The 17,500-nt window shown below is 42.0% G+C and overlaps 1 protein-coding gene across 1 annotated transcript in view; it reads left to right on the top strand.

Moving 5' to 3' along the window:
• Positions 1-15,023, top strand: part of LOC123502140 — a 66,711-nt gene extending 51,688 nt beyond the window's left edge. The window contains exons 2-3 of the mRNA XM_045251360.1: positions 3,290-3,480; positions 14,015-15,023. Of these exons, the coding sequence (XP_045107295.1) occupies positions 3,290-3,480; positions 14,015-14,134 (311 nt within the window). The 3' untranslated portion in view covers positions 14,135-15,023. The remainder of the gene's footprint in view (positions 1-3,289; positions 3,481-14,014) is intronic.
• Positions 15,024-17,500: the final 2,477 nt, after the last annotated feature.

Here is a 17,500-nt window from a genome sequence, read left to right as displayed (position 1 = left end):
TCGTCAATCAAAAGAAAATATTCATAGGAACCTAGTAAATCATAAGAACACAAGTGAAATCATAGGAGGCCAGTACACATAGTATAGAGTTACCCGTGACAGTCCCCACTGAAAACACAAACACACCCACATACATCATTCATTTTCACCGATACATATACCTAATCTTTTATCTTTTCAAAGTCTCTATTGACGCGGCAATAACAAGCTGGTTACTGGTTACTGAATATTCTAGCCATCTAATACCTTCTATGAGAACGAGTATCTTCACATCTACCTTTTCTAAATTTCCTTTTTTTTATCAAGATCGAACCCTTTACGTCTGGCCCTGAATATTGAAGCTAAGGATTTTGATCACGTTACCCTTTTTGTGTCCCTTACGCCACGTAGATACCTAAAGCAGATCATCTCTTAATTCACTCCTCTCTAAACATTACAACTGTCTCATATCCCTTGTGTCTTGTTATTAGTTTGTTCCTACTTCATCTCCTTCACCCCACACAATAGTCCTTAGGGGTAAAGAAAAAGTTGTAATGTAAACTCCAGTCTGATCATTTCCTCACTCTCTTCATATCTTCTGTCCTTCCATCTCTCATCTAGCAACATCATACATTCTTCCACCTCTCCTCTTCCTACTTCCTTCTCGCTCTCCCTCATCATATTTTTTTCCCTCCACCATCCTTCTCTCCTCCCAGTCTCTGTCTCTCCCTCCCTCGTCTCCTTTCCTCTGTTCCTATTAATTTCTATTTCCCTCATGTCATATCTTTCTTCCTACTTTCATAATTCCATGTTACCTTTCATGTATCATTTCTTCTCTCCTTCAATTTCTCCCCATGCGTGAACACACACACACACACACACACACACACACACACACACACACACACACACACACACACACACAGATACATATAGAGTAGATAGATTATTTATTGACCACAAGGATTCATTTTTACATCTGTGGAAATAATTTGACACATTTCGTCCACATTTACAGTTACCAATCGATAAAGAAATAACATCATCGTAACAAATGCTCTCTCTCTCTCTCTCTCTCTCTCTCTCTCTCTCTCAGGTTTAAAGGTCACCAAGTGCTTTAATGGTCACGCGACTTCCGGTATGCGTGCACACACACACACACACACACACACACACACACACACACACACACACACACACAGTAGTAGTAGTAGCAATATCAATAGTAATGATAGTAGTAGTAGTAGTAGTAGTAGCAGTAGCAGTAGCAGTAGTAGTAGTAGTAGAACGTAGAAGTAGTAGCAGTAGCAGTAACAGTAGCAGTAGTAGTAATAGTAGTAGTAGTAGTAGAACGTAGTAGCAGTAGCAGTAGTAGTAGTAGTAGTAGTAGTAGTAGTAGTAGTAGTAGTAGCAGCAGCAATATCAATAATAATGCTAGTAGTAGTAGTAGTAGTAGTAGTAGTAGTAGTAGTAGCAGTAGCAGTAGCAGTAGCAGTAGCAGAAGCAGAAGCAGTAGCAGTAGCAGTAGCAATAACAGTAGTAGTAGTCGTAATAGTAGAAGTCGTAGTAGTGTATTAAAAAGCAACAGGTAATTATGTCATCATGTGTTCCTGTACAGTGTTGTAAAGATCTTATCTCGTCTTCATTTCCTTACACGGCGTTTCCACTCCTGCTTCACCTTCCACCCATCCCTTCCCTTCCCTTCACTGCGCTACCCTTGCCAGGTTTGTGTTCTTGTGTTTGCTGCTGGTCAACCTCTACTTCCATCGTGGTATTTTCTATTCATATATTTGGGTTTTCATATATACTCTCTCTCTCTCTCTCTCTCTCTACACAAGGGTATCTTCTTCCCCTATTCTTTTCTTAATTCTTTCTTCTACTCCACCTTTTCTTTCTCCTTTTATTTATGTTTTTACTTCATTTTTTCTCCCTCGTGCACTTTAGTCCTTTCCTTCTTCCAGTACCTTTCTCCCTCCAAAACATTTTTTTCTCTACCTCTTCTCACGAATTTCTTTCTCCCTTCTTTCTTTCGATTTATTCCTTCTTTCTTCTCTCTATCTCTCCCTCCCTATATACCAAATTTTTTTTTTTTTCAGTTTCCTTCCTTTCTTTCTCCCTTCCTTCCTACCTTCCTTAAGCCTTTCCTCTTCAAACTCTATCTTCCTCCGTCTCTCTCCCTCTCAACCTCTCTCCTTCCCTCTAGTCCTCCTCCCTTTCTTACCTCCTTCCCATCAACCCTACCTCTCTTCCCATTCTTCCTCTCTACTTAACATTCAGACATTCATAACACAGTAATTATTATCATGCCCACTTAGGTACACACACACACACACACACACACACACATACTGACCTTCATGTGTCTCCATTCACGTCCCTGACACAAGAGTCTACCTATTTACTGGCTATATAATTAGTAGTACATGTAGCAATACAAGAGCGGCTCCCCTGGCGTGACAGTGCTGTGAGTTCTGACGTGATGGGGTGTTACTTTCACTGCTTCATGTGTAAGTGACTGTAGGTGTGACTTGTGAGGTTAGAGATCTGTGTAAGAGTCATGGATGGGATGTTGGTTATTATTGTTACTTGTTGTTGTTGTTGTAATAGTAATAATAGTGGTGGTGGTAGTAGTAGTTGTAGTAATAGTAGAATTATTATTAATATTATTATTATTATTATCATTATAGTAGTAGTAGCTGTAGTAGTAGCAGTAGCAATAGCAGTAGTAGCAGTAGCAGTAGCAGTAGCAGTAGTAGTAGCAGTAGCAGCAGTAGAAGTAGCAGTAAGTATGACAGTAGCAGTAATGAACTCCCAACAATGATGAATAATTATAACCTAACCCAACCTCACCATACTAACCAAACTAACCTAGCCTAACCTGAGCCAGCCCGCACCACTTCATAACAACCAGCTTTTCCTCGCCCGCACATCAACGTTCACCATTCTGCACAACTGGCATGCATAATCCTAACCTAACCTTGGCCCGTATTCAGAAACGCTTCGCTCTCTCTCTCTCTCTCTCTCTCTCTCTCTCTCTCTCACCACGACTATTTTCAAGGGCCACAGAGATGATTAGCGAGGTGTACAAGAGTGTTTCTCCAGTTAATAATACAGAAATCTTGTCACTCTGCCTCTAGAGCCATAAAACACTCTAGGAAACTCGTATCAATTTGAATAAAGCCTTTTGAAATAGTGGAGGTGAAGCAAGCACGGAGAGTGTTTGAGAATACGAGGCCTTCTTAAACCTAACCTAATGTAATCTAGCCTAATCCATCCCACATAATAACAAGCTCCTCTCCTTCTTCCCCAGGCAAATGCTCCCAGTTCGGCCACTCGTGTTTCGGGGCGCACGGAAAGCGAGGAGGCGAGCAGTATGGCAGCCTGGACCCCGCCGATCTGTACCCGCCCTCCAACCAGCTGGCGGAGGTGGACGAGGCGCGCTACGCACTGGAGGAGGCGCCGGTCACCAATCCTCGCAACATGGTTAAGGTCCGGGACTTGGTGAGTAACTTGATGATTTGGCTTTGTCATCTTGTAGTTAGCAGTGGTCGTTAGCATGGCGAATTTATTTTCTCTGTTTATCTGAATGCGTATCATTGTTGGTAATATTTTTTTATGTAAGAGGGGAAAGCAGGCCAAGGGCAAAGAAAATTAAAAAGCCTACTTAGTTGCCAGCCCCCTTGCAGGTCAGATGGAGTTAGCCAGAAGACAGGGACAAATGTCTTGAAACCTCCCTCTTAAATGAAGTAGAGTCATAGGAAGGTGGAAATACAATAACAGGCAGGGAATCCTAAATTTGTCTCATCTTTCAAAACCCCGTAATGAGTCAGTATCAACAACTTAATTATTGAGTGTGTTGGTGATCTTCAAGGTCACATTGCTGCACACATTTGTCTAGGAAATAAAAGACAAGAGACAAACATATATGCCACACAAAGCTGCATTGTAAACCTCACTTAATACTCACGGATTCAGACTACCAAAACTACCAATTTTAACTAACTTGTGACGCACCACAACGAATCATTTTTTGATTATTAGGGAACAACTGACCAAGGGCAACAAAAAAATTCAAAAAGGGCCTACTTAGTTGCCAGTCCCCATTGAGGTCCGATACAGTTTGCAAAAAGAAAGGGATAAATGTCTTGAGACCCTCATCTTAAAGAAAGTCAAGTCATAAGAAGTTGGAAATACAGACACAAGCAGGAAGTTCCAGAATTTACCAGACAAAGGTATGAGTGACTGAGAGTACTGATTAACTATTGAGAGTACGGAGTTAGGCAGAATAGTGGTGCGAGGAAGAAGAAAGCATTGTGCAGTGAGGCCGCAGGAGGGGACACATGCAGTTAGCAAGATCAAGTTTTATCTTCCTAGAATATTTTCCTCTACACAGAAGTCAACTAAACAGACACAAAACTTCACGTAATTATGATAAACGGCGGGAACTAATTGTCCTCGCTTAGCCTCTTGTTCCTACCTGCTGGTGGCGCCATTACGGGAGGCGAATTACTTTAACAATTAAGCCAGTGCAAAGTTCACACAATTAAGGGAAACCTCCCGAGAGAAGCTAGTGCTCACTGCTCACCACACAAAACAAGCACGGGAATTATCTACTTATTCTTACCATTGTTACATCCATCTTACCAACGCAAGAGTTAACTAGAGCCTTCACTCCTTCATTTCTTTCACTCATAAACTGTACAAGACTTTCCCATCCATCTCACTAATGCAATGCTATCTCCTTCCTTTGCACCAGCAGACTCCACAAGCTGTTCTTACTCAGTCTTATCCCATTTAATGTAAACCCTTAATTTCTTTATCCCTCTACTTACTCTCCCCATATTCTGTCCACCTCACTAGTGTACGAATTAACCTTCAATCCTTCCCTTCCATTAAATAAACTATATGTACGGTAATGAAGTACTAATGTTACCCTGATAATGCTCAAACTACCCTAAAACAAGCTCATTACCCTGCACCTGGCACCACTGGCTGAGGCTTGTATTCTCAAACACGTCTGTGCTTCACCTCACTATTTCAAAAGGCTTTATCTAAATTTACACGAGTTTTTATTATGATCTTTTTACGGCTCTAGAGGCAGAGTGATAAGATTTCCACATTAGTAACTGAAGAAAACACTTCTATTGCATTGGTAAACAGTCGTGGTGAGAGACCAGTGTTTCTGAACATAAGTTGTGGCGCGGCATTAAGTAATCATTATTGTGTCTGACGCACGCAGCCAAAGCATCACAGGAAACAACCAAAGACAAACTGATTTTTGTTTGTGTCAGTCAAGAAAATATACAAATAACACAGTGACACAGTAACAGTAACACAATAACACAGTAATAGTACGGTGGTTGGCAACTTGGTAACTCACCCGCTTCATGGCAAGCTAGCCGGGCAGCCGCGCACGGTAGGACTCAGTGGGATCCAAGGAATATATTTAGAATCCTTGGTGGGATCTTATTTACCACTCCAGGCACTCCTACGAACGCCACTCACTACACAGTGCTGATGATGCAATATTCTTTGTGAGTGACGTAAAGTTCTCCTTTTCTCCTTGAATTGTGCCCTTCTGTGAGTTGGTGGTTACACTGGTGCCACGCGGGGCTTGGCATTTTTTTTGTCTTTACCGCGATACACACTAATCACCGCAGCAACCTACTGTGACACTGTCCTGCCCAGCAATGACACAATCACTGGCCTCACTGTCATCACGCCACTCAATGAAGTGCTAATATCACGCCATGCTGATCACCACACCACACGAGTATCATGACCTCAGTGTGATTCACTGTGACACACCTCTTCAGTGTTCACCTTAACAGAGAGAGAGAGCAACACTTTGATTGACGCAACACTCATCACTGTGAGGTCAATTGCCAACACATACACTATCACACTATCACTGTGACACTGACCACTGACTGACTGACAATGATGAGCGGGAGAGCTGTCATGCATGTTTAAAAAGTACCAATTAACAAGCCCTGTATGCTGTGTTCCTGTACATTTTTTTCAGTCACACAAACAAAGATTTAATCTATCATTTGCTATAACTGTTTCCTGTAAAGGTTTCACTGCATACATTAGACGCAATAATGATCACTTCATGGTACGCGCCGCAACTCTATTACGTCGCGCCGTGACGAGGCGGGAAAGAAGAGAAATTGGAACATCTAAACTTGGGCTTCAAAGATGACAACTCAAATGTAGCATCCTTGTCTTTTTGCAGATAATGGAATGCTACTGGTAAGTGGTATAGAAGATACAGAGATAGTGAAGGACAGGTGGTGGAGACAGAGAGAATGTGGCCTGGAAATTAACGGACAAAAGAGCAATGCTATCATCTTTAATATGAAAGACAGACCTCAAGAAATAGCAGAAATACAAGTGAAAGACAGAACGAAATATTTAGGAATAAATATAAATGACACCAAAAATTTCTCTAAAGTACACAAACAAAACATGATGGAAAAGCCGCAAGAATGGCCAACCTCACTTACTCAGTCATTGCGAGCGTCCTTTCCACAAAGACAACAGGTGTACAGAATAGGCTTGCCCAGATGTAGCCTGTGTATTTTGAAGGTTGGAACAGATGCAGTTAAAAGATGCATTCTTACTGACGTCTTACAGACTGCACCTCCTAATTCTGGAATTCCGTAATCCGGCAAATTCCATAATCAGGCATAATTTTAATTTGCGAGAATAATCTAAGAGGGGTCTCCAAACACACTGATTCGAATCCTGTCCACTGTCCGAGTGTAGGTTGGGCTTCCTCACTCAGGGTAACGGTTTCCTAGCGGGTGGGCTTTGAGATAGGAGGTACCACAAAAAGTATCCCCTTTAGCCCATAAATTCCCGTGAAAACCCCACATGGTATAAAAAAAACTCCCGCAATAATGTAATTATGCCGGAACGCTGCTATGACGCGGCGGTGGATGTGTTTTCCTGCATCCTTCTGCATAAATATTTACTTGTACTTACATATACCATACCAAAATGTTACAGTTATAATGCAGGCTGATTGAGACTATGCAGGGTGTTTTAGGGGGCTTATTAAAGGGCCACCTGTAGTCCAGAATTTTCCGCAATCCAGCAAGTCTCAGGTGCGCCAGTTACCGGATCTGGGAGGTTCACTACTAAGAAATTCAGCATCTTAATAAGCGCGAGAGACTTATGAAAGCTAATTGTCTCTCTCTCTCTCTCTCTCTCTCTCTCTCTCTCTCTCTCTCTCTCTCTCTCTCTCTCTCTCTCTCTCTCTCTCTCTCTCTCTCTCTCTCTCTCTCTCTCTCTCTCTCTCTCTCTCTCTCTCTCTCTATTAGCACATAAAGAAGGCGAGGTGACACCGCCAGCAAGTTAACAACAAAATGATCCACTTAACAAGGAGAAAGTGGACAGGAAAGAGCTCTCTAATTTCCTTTCCCCTACTTAACCACCAAGACGAGGACAGGGACAGACGGACAACGAGGAGGAGGAGGAGGAGGAGGAGGAGGAGGAGTACAAAGACACATATGAACAAGCAAACCTGTTGACTCTTTTTTTTATTTAACTTTCTTATGTCTTATTTATCTCACTATTTAGCCGTTTGCTCTCCTAGTTAGTCAGTGAGCGAGTTAGTTAGTTGATCAGTGAGTTAGTTAGTCAGTTACCTGGATAGTTAGTTGGTTCGTTAATCAGCTAAATGATACCACACATCACATGTAAATTGAGAGGCATAAGAGGGAGGAGAGGATAAAAGCGAGGAGGAGGAGGAGGAGGAGGAGGAGGTGGAAGAGGAGTTGGCAAAAGAGCTAATTATACAGGACAACCAAACAACAATAGAAGTTTAGATTTTTGTCTGTCAGTTCGGCAACTTATTCTAACTAACGACCTTAAAATGAGATAAGAAGGTGGTGAAACACACACACACACACACACACACACACACACACACACACACACACACACACACACACACACACAGATCAATACTACTTTCTTTATCTCAGGAATCAATCAACTTGCTCATCTTCGTGACACCATAAACGTTCATTACTACACATGTTATCTCCACGCACATCGTCACGCCAGTAGATGCTACCCTCACTCTATGTGCTGCTATAACGGCGCGGCCACAGGGAACGCAGTTTCGTGGGAGGTTAGTGAGTACCGGATTGCCTATAGCGAGGGAAGATAAGAGATGCCGGTAAGCTTGGCGGGAATTCTGTACTAGAGGGTGGTATGACTAGCAGCATCAGACTGTGTGTTCTCACTGTTCTGTCTCGCCTCTCGAGTCTCGACTCTTACCCACTTGCTACCTTATTATTTCCGCAATAAATACATGATCTAAGTTGAAGTTGGAATAAATTCATAATATACAAAATGGATTAGGTGAAATGCTGCGACGTTTATGACAAAGTAAATCAATTGAGAACTAGTGGTTATGCAGAGAGAGAGAGAGAGAGAGAGAGAGAGAGAGAGAGAGAGAGAGAGAGAGAGAGAGAGAGAGTTAAGCGAAAGTGACAGTTAGGAACTCTCCTTTAACAGACAGTCTTACGGTCTTCTGCCTCTCTCATCGCCGTATGTTGCATCTCTTTCTATCTTCTACCGCGCCATTTTTTTCTTCTGATCTTACTGACTGCACACCTCTCTCCCCCCCTCCCCCCAGTGCAGCCTCACTGTAGAATCTTGTAGTTTTTCTCATTCCCATTCTGTCCCACTCATTAATGGAAGGATCATCAAGTATTTTCAATTGCGCATTCCTTTTCCGGTAAACTTAGTAACTCCTTGTCTGTTTATTTGTTTCCTTCTCCTGTGACACGAACATTTCCAAGTGAAAAGTTTCATCCTCCAATTTTGGTCCGTCCTATTCACAGCTTGGAACTTCATTGTCCGTGGGCCATTCCATTTTTGTCTTTTTACTCTATATATATTCCCTTGGCCAATGTAATTTTTGTATAAGGAAAAATAATCGATGGAATAACTATAGAAATGTTATAGTGAATGTTTTTCGGAGCCGCCGTGCACCGTGGTACAGTGGAACCATGCGCGCTTTGGGGTCCGAGGGGTCTCCAAGCACATGGGTTCGTGTCCTGTCCACGGTCCGAGTGTAGTTTGAGCTTCCTCACTCGGGGCAACAGTTTCCTAGCGAGTGGGCTTTGAGATAAGAGGTACCCTAAACAGTATCCCCTTTAGCCCATAAATTCCCGTGGAAAGCCCACATGGTATAAATAAAAAAAAAAAAAAAAAAAAAAACTGTTGGATGTAACAGACTACACCTGCAGGAGTGTTATTTGTGCCTTGGAGAGCCACACAGGAAGAAGTGATGTGCTGACGCCAGTAATTAAAGCATTAAATACAGTGTGATTTACCTAACAGGAAATACAAATCTCCAATAATTATTATTATCATTATTTTTTGTTTGTTTTTGTTTACGTAGGGAAGAGGGCCAGCCAAGGGCAAAAAAAAAAGAAAGTTAGAAAAAAGCCCACTTGAGCGCTGGCTCTCCAAAGAGTACAAAAAGTGCCAAAACCGTCAGCCAGAATTAGGGGAGCAAATGCCTCGATACCTCCCTCTTAAAATAAGACAAGTTGTAGGAATTTGGAAATACAGATGCAGGGAGGGAGTTCCAGAGTTTACCAGTGAAAGGGATGAATGATTGAGCGTACTGGTTAACTCTTGCATTAGAGACTTGGACAGAATAGGGATGAGAGGAAGAAGAAAGCCTTGTGCAGCGTGGCCGCAGGAGGAGGGGAGGCATGCAGTTAGCAAGATCAGTAGAACAGTTACCATGAAAATAGCGATAAAATATAGAAAGGGATGCAACATTTCGGCGGTGAGAAAGAGACTGAAGACAGTTAGTCAGAGGAGGGGAGTTGATGAGACGAAGAGCTTTCGATTCCACCCTATCAAGCAAAGCTGTGTGACTGGAAACCCCCCCAAACATGCGAAGAGTACTCCATACAGGGACGGATAAGGCCCTTATACAGAGTAAGCAGTTGGAGGGGCGAGAAAAACTTACCTTGGGTCTTCCTGTATCTTGGTTTTCGTGTGCCTCATTTACCTTCTTAGTAATAGAGCACCATGCAGTATTTTTGTGCCGGTGAATGAGTGAAGCCCTTGAAGCTTTCTCTACACACCAACACCTTTCCTCATAATACTGACTGTGCGAGAAAGGAAAGAAAAGTCACACCATCGGTTCAGCGGTGTTCAGAGAGAGAGAGAGAGAGAGAGAGAGAGAGAGAGAGAGAGAGAGAGAGAGAGAGAGAGAGAGAGAGAGGTGTAATGTGAGAGAAAGGGATGAAGGGAAATAAAGAAAGGGAAAGAGGGAGAAGCTAATGGTGCGAATGGAGAACGAAGGGAAATTGAGAGGAGAGGCTAAGAGGGCCAGGGAGAGATGGAGGGGAGGAGAGATGGACAGAGGGAAAGACCGATCCATGTATAATGAAGTTAAATGAAAACCAATACAGACAGATACACACACACAGACACACACACACACACACACACACACACACACACACACACACACACACACACACAAGAGCTTGACTAATCTTGTATCACTAGTAAACACGCTCTCTCTCTCTCTCTCTCTCTCTCTCTCTCTCTCTCTCTCTCTCTCTCTCTCTCTCTCAAACACACATACACAAGAGCAGCCCAGCACGTCCGTCTCTTGCTGCTGCCTGCTGGTCTCTCTCTCTATGAACTTCCAAGCTTGTGAAATAACTCACTTAAGACTAAGACAAAGAAAAAAAAAAAACTACTTTGTCTCTTACTTTTCCCCGTTGGTTTCTCCTTTCCTCCGCCATCTGTGGCAGTGAAGTGACCCTTACATCAGAGAACAGCAGCAGCAGCAGCAGCAACAGGCCCTCGACGTGTGCTGCTCAAATTTGCATGTCAACGTGAGGAGATGGAGGGACCAGACCTAGCTATCACCTTACACGTCACACACACACACACACGAACAGACACACACATGTGTATGTATGTATGTATGTATGTATGTGTGTGTGTGTGTGTGTGTGTGTGTGTGTGTGTGTGTGTGTGTGTGTGTGTGTATATATATATATATATATATATATATATATATATATATATATATATATATATATATATATATATATATAGAGAGAGAGAGAGAGAGAGAGAGAGAGAGAGAGAGAGAGAGAGAGAGAGAGAGAGAGCAGTGGCAGTAAAACCATTCCAGCTTGTTGTTGTGAGGTGTGTGGGACACATACAATACAATTTTCAAACACACAGTAAGAGCACGTGAACAAATGAGCGTGGGAGCGTAACGCCCTCCCACCGAGAACACTCCGGAACAAGAGAAGTCCAGGATGCGAAACCTGCTCTGATGTACCCTGGTTAGTGACAACGTCTTCTAACACACCCTTATCCATACATGTCTAAGAAAAAACAAACAAACTTTATTCCCAATCATTCTTAAAAGAGAAGAATAATTAGGGGTATTGTTTTTTTTCTAATTTTTAACTTTTTAGATATGTATGGATTAGACAGGTTTGTTAGAAGACGTTGTCACAAGCCAGGGTACATCAAAGCAAGTTTCGCATCCAGGACCTCTCTTATCCCCGGAGTCTTCTCGGTGGGAAGGCGTTACATTCCCACGCTCATTTATTCACGTCTCTTACGATGTGTTTGAAAATGGTACTGTGTGTCCCCAAACGTCACAACAACAAGCTGAAATGGTTTTACTGCCACTTTTTTTTCACCCTTTACGTTTTACGCTTAGGCGGATCTACACTTATAAGTTTATAAATATTTATATAATTTTTCCTTTTTTAAGAAGGGAAAACTGGCCAAGGACAACAAAATAATAATAAAAAAAACAACAACTCAGTCTCCAGTGTCTTTACAAGTCCGAAAGGGTTAGCCAAAAGACAGGGATAAATGGCTTGAAACTTCCCTCCTAGATGAAGTCAAGTCATATGAAGTTGGATATACAGACACAGGCAGGGAGTTCCATAATTTATCAGAGAAAGCTATGAATGATTGAGAGTACTGGTTAACTCTTTCATTTGGGAGTTGGACAGAATAGGAATGAGAGAAAGAAGAAAGCATTGTGTAGCGAGGCCGCAAGAGGAGGAGAGGCATGCAGTTAGCAAGATCAGAAGAGCAGTTAGCATGAATGTAGCGGTAGAAGATAGCAAGATATGCAACATTCCAGCGGTGAGAAAGAGACTGAAGATAGCCAATCAGAGGAGGGGAGGTGATGGGACGAAAAGCTTTTTGATTCCACTCTATCTAACACAATTGTGTGAGTGGAAACCCCCGCCCCCCCAAACATACGAAGAGTACTCCATACAGGGGCGGATAAGGCTCTTGTACAGAGTAAGCAATTGAGGTGGTAAAAAAACTGGCGAAGACACCTCAAAACACTTAACTATATAAATGCTGGTTTAACAAGAGATGAGATGTGAAGTTTCCAGTTTACATTATGAGTAAAGGACAGACCGAGGATATTCAGTGTGGAAGAGGGAGACAGTTGAGTGTCATTGAAGAAGAGGGGATAGTTGTCTGGAAGGTTGTGTCGAGTTGATAGATGGAGGAATTGAGTTTTTGTGGGAATGAACGTAAGTTTTCTTTGCCCAATCAGAAATCTTAGTAAGATCAGAAATCAGGCGTTCTGTGGCGTCCCTGCGTGATCTGTTGACTTCCAGAAGAGTTGGTCGTCTCTGAGAGGACGTGGAAAAATATAGGGTGGTATCATCAGCCTAGGAGTGGATAGGGCAAGACGTTTGGTTAAGATCATTAACGAATAATAGAAAGAGAGTGAGTGACAGGACAGAACACTGAGGAACACAACTTTTAATAGATTTAGGAGATATGGAACGGTCGGAAAGGAAACTTGAAGTGAAGTTGCAGAAAGAGGGAAAGAAGGCTTTGAAGGATAGTTTTGAGATCAAAGCTTTGTGCCAGACTCTATCAAAAGCTTTTGATAGTCTAACACAACAACAAAAGTTTTACCTAAATCTCTAAAAGAGGATGACCAAAACTCAGTAAAGAAAGCCAGAATATCTCTCTCTCTCTCTCTCTCTCTCTCTCTCTCTCTCTCTCTCTCTCTCTCTCTCTCTCTCTCTCTCTCTCTCTCTCTCTCTCTCTCTCTCTCTCTCTCTCTCTCTCTCTCTCTCTCTCTCTCTGTACCCCACAAAAGGTGATGTTAATAATGTGTCAGTATATTGAAAAACTGCATTGTTTTCCCGTCGTCCTGATGGAAGATGAATGATGGATGAGAATTCGTCACCTAAAACCCAATGAGAGAGAGAGAGAGAGAGAGAGAGAGAGAGAGAGAGAGAGAGAGAGAGAGAGAGAGAGAGAGAGAGAGAGAGAGAGAGAGAGAGAGAGAGAGAGAGAGAGAGAGAGGGAGGGGGGGTGAGGGGGGAGAATATCTAATGTAAAATGTCACAGTAGTGCGGTGAAAATTCTGCATGTATGATAAATATAACGTGTGATCTTCCCCGGAATGGTCACCTGCAGTGTGTGTGTGTTTGAGTTTATTCTGCCCCTCAGTCTTCACAGTAACAGTGAGGCAATGTGGAGTGCAAACTGCTTTGGTTAAATACATTGCTCAACACGGATCTTGAATGATTTCCCTTTAGGAGCCGCGATGGTTTGCCGGCTAACAGCGCTTCCATGTAGGTGACAGGTGTTCGCGCCCATCCGGGGCACAAATTTGTTAGCCCATCCGAGGACCAAATTTATATATATATATATATATATATATATATATATATATATATATATATATATATATATATATATATATATATATATATATATATATATATATACACACACACATAAAGGAATCTTATTGAGCAAAGTTAGATAATGTGCTCTAATGAAACCAAACATAAATTAACCTAACCTAACCATCATAACAAAATCTCCCAGCCCTCTTAGTGCCAAGTCATTGACGAACTTTGATTGATTAGACAAAACACGTCACACACACACACACACACACACACACACACACACACACACACACACACACCAACGTCCTTCAACTTGTCCTGTCTCTCCACAGATGGACCTTCTGAGCCACCTCCTTCGTCAGCGACCGGCGCCACTCCAGCAGCAGCAGCAGCGTTCACCTCTCCCCCCTATCCCAGCCCAGCTCGGCCCCAATGATGCCTACCTCCACTAGGACGCTCACAGGAGGCTGAAATAATATCATGTTAGGATTAGGTAACATATTTACACAAGCTAAGGTCACCAAGTAAATAGAGAACCAGGATACAAGATGACTGACTGGAATACAGATCGCTCTCGGTTTACACGATAATACATAGACACTTTCTGGTGTCGTGGAATAACATTAAGAAAAATTATGATGAAATTATGAAATAATACATACATATATATATATATATATATATATATATATATATATATATATATATATATATATATATATATATATATATATATATATATATATATATATATATATATATATATATATATATATATATATATATATATATATATACATATATGGCAAAGGCGTTTGACTATTAGATTGTTCTTAAATGTAATGATATGATAAGCGAATAGTGCTAATCTCTACAGTGTATCCTTAAGATAAAACGCTACAAATGCAGATAGAAAAAAAAAAAAAGACTGGAAAGAAAAAAATACTTCTGCACCTGCAGAGCTGGATCGTGTAAATGAAACTCACCAATAAACAGAAAAACAGCAAGACCCAAAAAAATAATTGATATTTAGGTATTTAGGCGGTGCAGAAGTGAAAAACGCATTATCTAATCAATCAATCAATCAATCAATCAAATAATCGTGTAAACCGAGAGTCACCTTCACTCGATGTTATAAGAATGTACACAATGATTCCAAGCGATTATTTTCAAAATGCCAGTGACTAGAAGGCTGAGGAGGCGAGCTGGGGTTGAAGGGGGTACAACACTACAGTCTAGAGAGAGATATAGGAATAACATTGATTGAATATTACTTAATCTTTTTTGTGGTAGAAGTGTAAATGCAATGAAGAAAACTATACAATAAAAAGCTTGAAAGAATGATGCCTTTTGAATCACATTGAGCCTTTTTATGCAGTCTCAGGTCAACCTTCCTAGTGAACAGACGTGTCTCTGTTAGTGACGAGTGACGTGACACTTGCTATAGCCTGTGTAGAAATGGCGGCTTTCCCTGCGGTTTCGGTTGGGTGTGGTAGTTCTGTGCTGAGGGCTTTCGTTGTGACAAAGGTGGAGGCTGAGTTCCATCGAAGGATCTCGGAGGTGCAAGCTGAGTTTCGAGTACGAATCTCAGATTTGCAGGCTGAGTTCAGCCGGAGGATCCCAGCGCTTGAAGGTAGGTCGGGCCCCACAGTCACCTTACCAAGTAAGGCAATGCAAAGGTAAGAGGAGTAGAGGATTGTATACAGGGGAGTCACGAGAAGGAAGGTTCTCATGGCGCCTCACCTCTTGGAGACAAGGAACCCCTTCAGTGTGTTGGAAGGAATGGCAGAGGAGGTGGACGTGGCGAGAGGAGACGAGGAAAGGAAGGAGTGGCGGACGCAGTTTCCCTGCCCCAAGGTACAGTACTAGTTGCTGGGTATGGTCAGGTTAGATTTAGATGGCGTGTTTTGTGCCACGGATAGGACGCGTAAGATGAGAGTGTGTTTGCCGGAAGTAGAGATAAATAAGGAAGCAGCTAGGCTGGACACGTTCTTGATTGTAAGAGCAATAGATGGGCATTCATCAATAAATGGGACGTCTTCTATGGCAAGGACACCTTATATGCCAAGGATGGAGTGCATTTATCGTGACAAGGTGTTCAAGTTTTGGCTGGAACACCTGAACGGAAGATAAATGCACTCCGGGGCTTTTTTCGTTAGTCATGAGAGAGAGAAAAGGTTTGTAAGATATCAATACTGATATTGATACTCTTTATCGGTAATATCTAATAAATATCAAGGATCAGTTCATATAGAAACAAAATGTATGCCAGGTCCATTAAACCAAGGCTTTTGTGAGGACCTTATGAGCGACAGGAACAATAGCAAAGACAAAATGGTTAAATCTACGTAGAAAAGTAACAGCTTAGCAGAGGCGAGGAACAGCTTTAAGTGTTTATTCTAGAAACTGTAGAAGCATTTTGAATAAGGCATATTTGCTTAGACCTGACAGCTTAACTTCAATTCTAAGTAAATTAATGGAGTCAATAATAGCAAGAACATTATGGAGCATTTAGGCAAAAGCAACTTGATTAATCACTTTCAGCATATCTGTATTAAGGGAAAGTCGTGCCTTACAAACTTGTTGAGTTTTTATAGTAAGGTTTATGAGACGACAGATAATGGTGATAGTTACGACATTCTACACCTACATTTTAGAAAAGCTATTGATAAGGTACGCATCAGAGACTCTTAAGAAAGGTTAGGGTGCACGGGATAGACGGAAAATATTAGGCTGGATAAAAGCGTGGTTAGGCGATAGGCGGCAGAGAGTTGTAATAAAGGCCTCTAATTCCGAGTGGGATCAAGTAATCAGTGTGGTGCCACAGGGGTCAGTTTTAGGGCCATTGTTATTTTCAGTATATATTAATGATTTGGATAGTGGAATTAAAAGTGATATTAGTAAATTTACAGATGACACGAAGATAAGTAGATTAATTAGGTCAGATTCGGATAGGATGAACGAATGAACAGACAGATGGCAGTTTAACATTAACAAATGCAAAACACAACAGCTACACGATAAATAATGAGGTCCGGGTAGGATCAGATTATGAAATAGACTTAGGAGTTATAGTTAGCTCCGATCTTGGTCTAAGAAATTGGCTAGAAATAAGGTAAATATGATGACACTAGGATGAATCTTTAGGAGTGTTAAAAGCAGAAATCCCGAAGTAATATTAAAGTTATATTTGGCGATAGTCAGACCTCATCTAGATTATACGATATAGTCCTGCGGCCGTCTCCGGCCTATACAGCTGTCCTGTACCTCACTCTGATCCCAGTGAACGTGGGCTGGCAGCTGCCGTCCAATCCAGCCCTCTGCTGGCACAGTAGTTGCCCGTTTTCAGAAATACCTCCCCCTCTCACTACGACAATTTTCCAGGGCCACAGAGACAACTAGCCGGGTTTTCGAGGCAGTTTCTCCTTTTAATAAGCTAAAAACCTTGGCAATCCATCCCCAGAACCATAAAAATACTCTTAAAAATACGATCCTTCAACTAGAGCCTGTGGAAAGCAGTGACGGTGAGAGAGCTGAACGGGACAGACTGACCCGTATTCTGAAGACTGCACATCTAGCTGTACTGTCCGCGTAGATGTGATATGGTATGTTAATGGTGGCAGAGAAAGTCGCTATGGCTTCCAGTGTTAGTTTTTTCTGCACAACGGGGTGGTGAGCCTTGTATATGGGAGTGAAGAAGACCGTCGGCTGCATCCAGGGTGGAGGCACAGGGGCAAAGTCCGCGACAGGAATATCGAAGTACAAACGTCGCAAATAAGATAAAACAGTTTTGATGAGAGCGGCTACCGGGCTGATAG

The sequence above is a fragment of the Portunus trituberculatus genome, chromosome 10 (genome assembly GCF_017591435.1).
Source record: "Portunus trituberculatus isolate SZX2019 chromosome 10, ASM1759143v1, whole genome shotgun sequence".
Lineage (NCBI taxonomy): Eukaryota > Metazoa > Arthropoda > Malacostraca > Decapoda > Portunidae > Portunus > Portunus trituberculatus.
The sequence above is the reverse complement of the archived record's forward strand: the minus strand, read 5'-3'. Positions and strand labels throughout refer to the sequence as shown.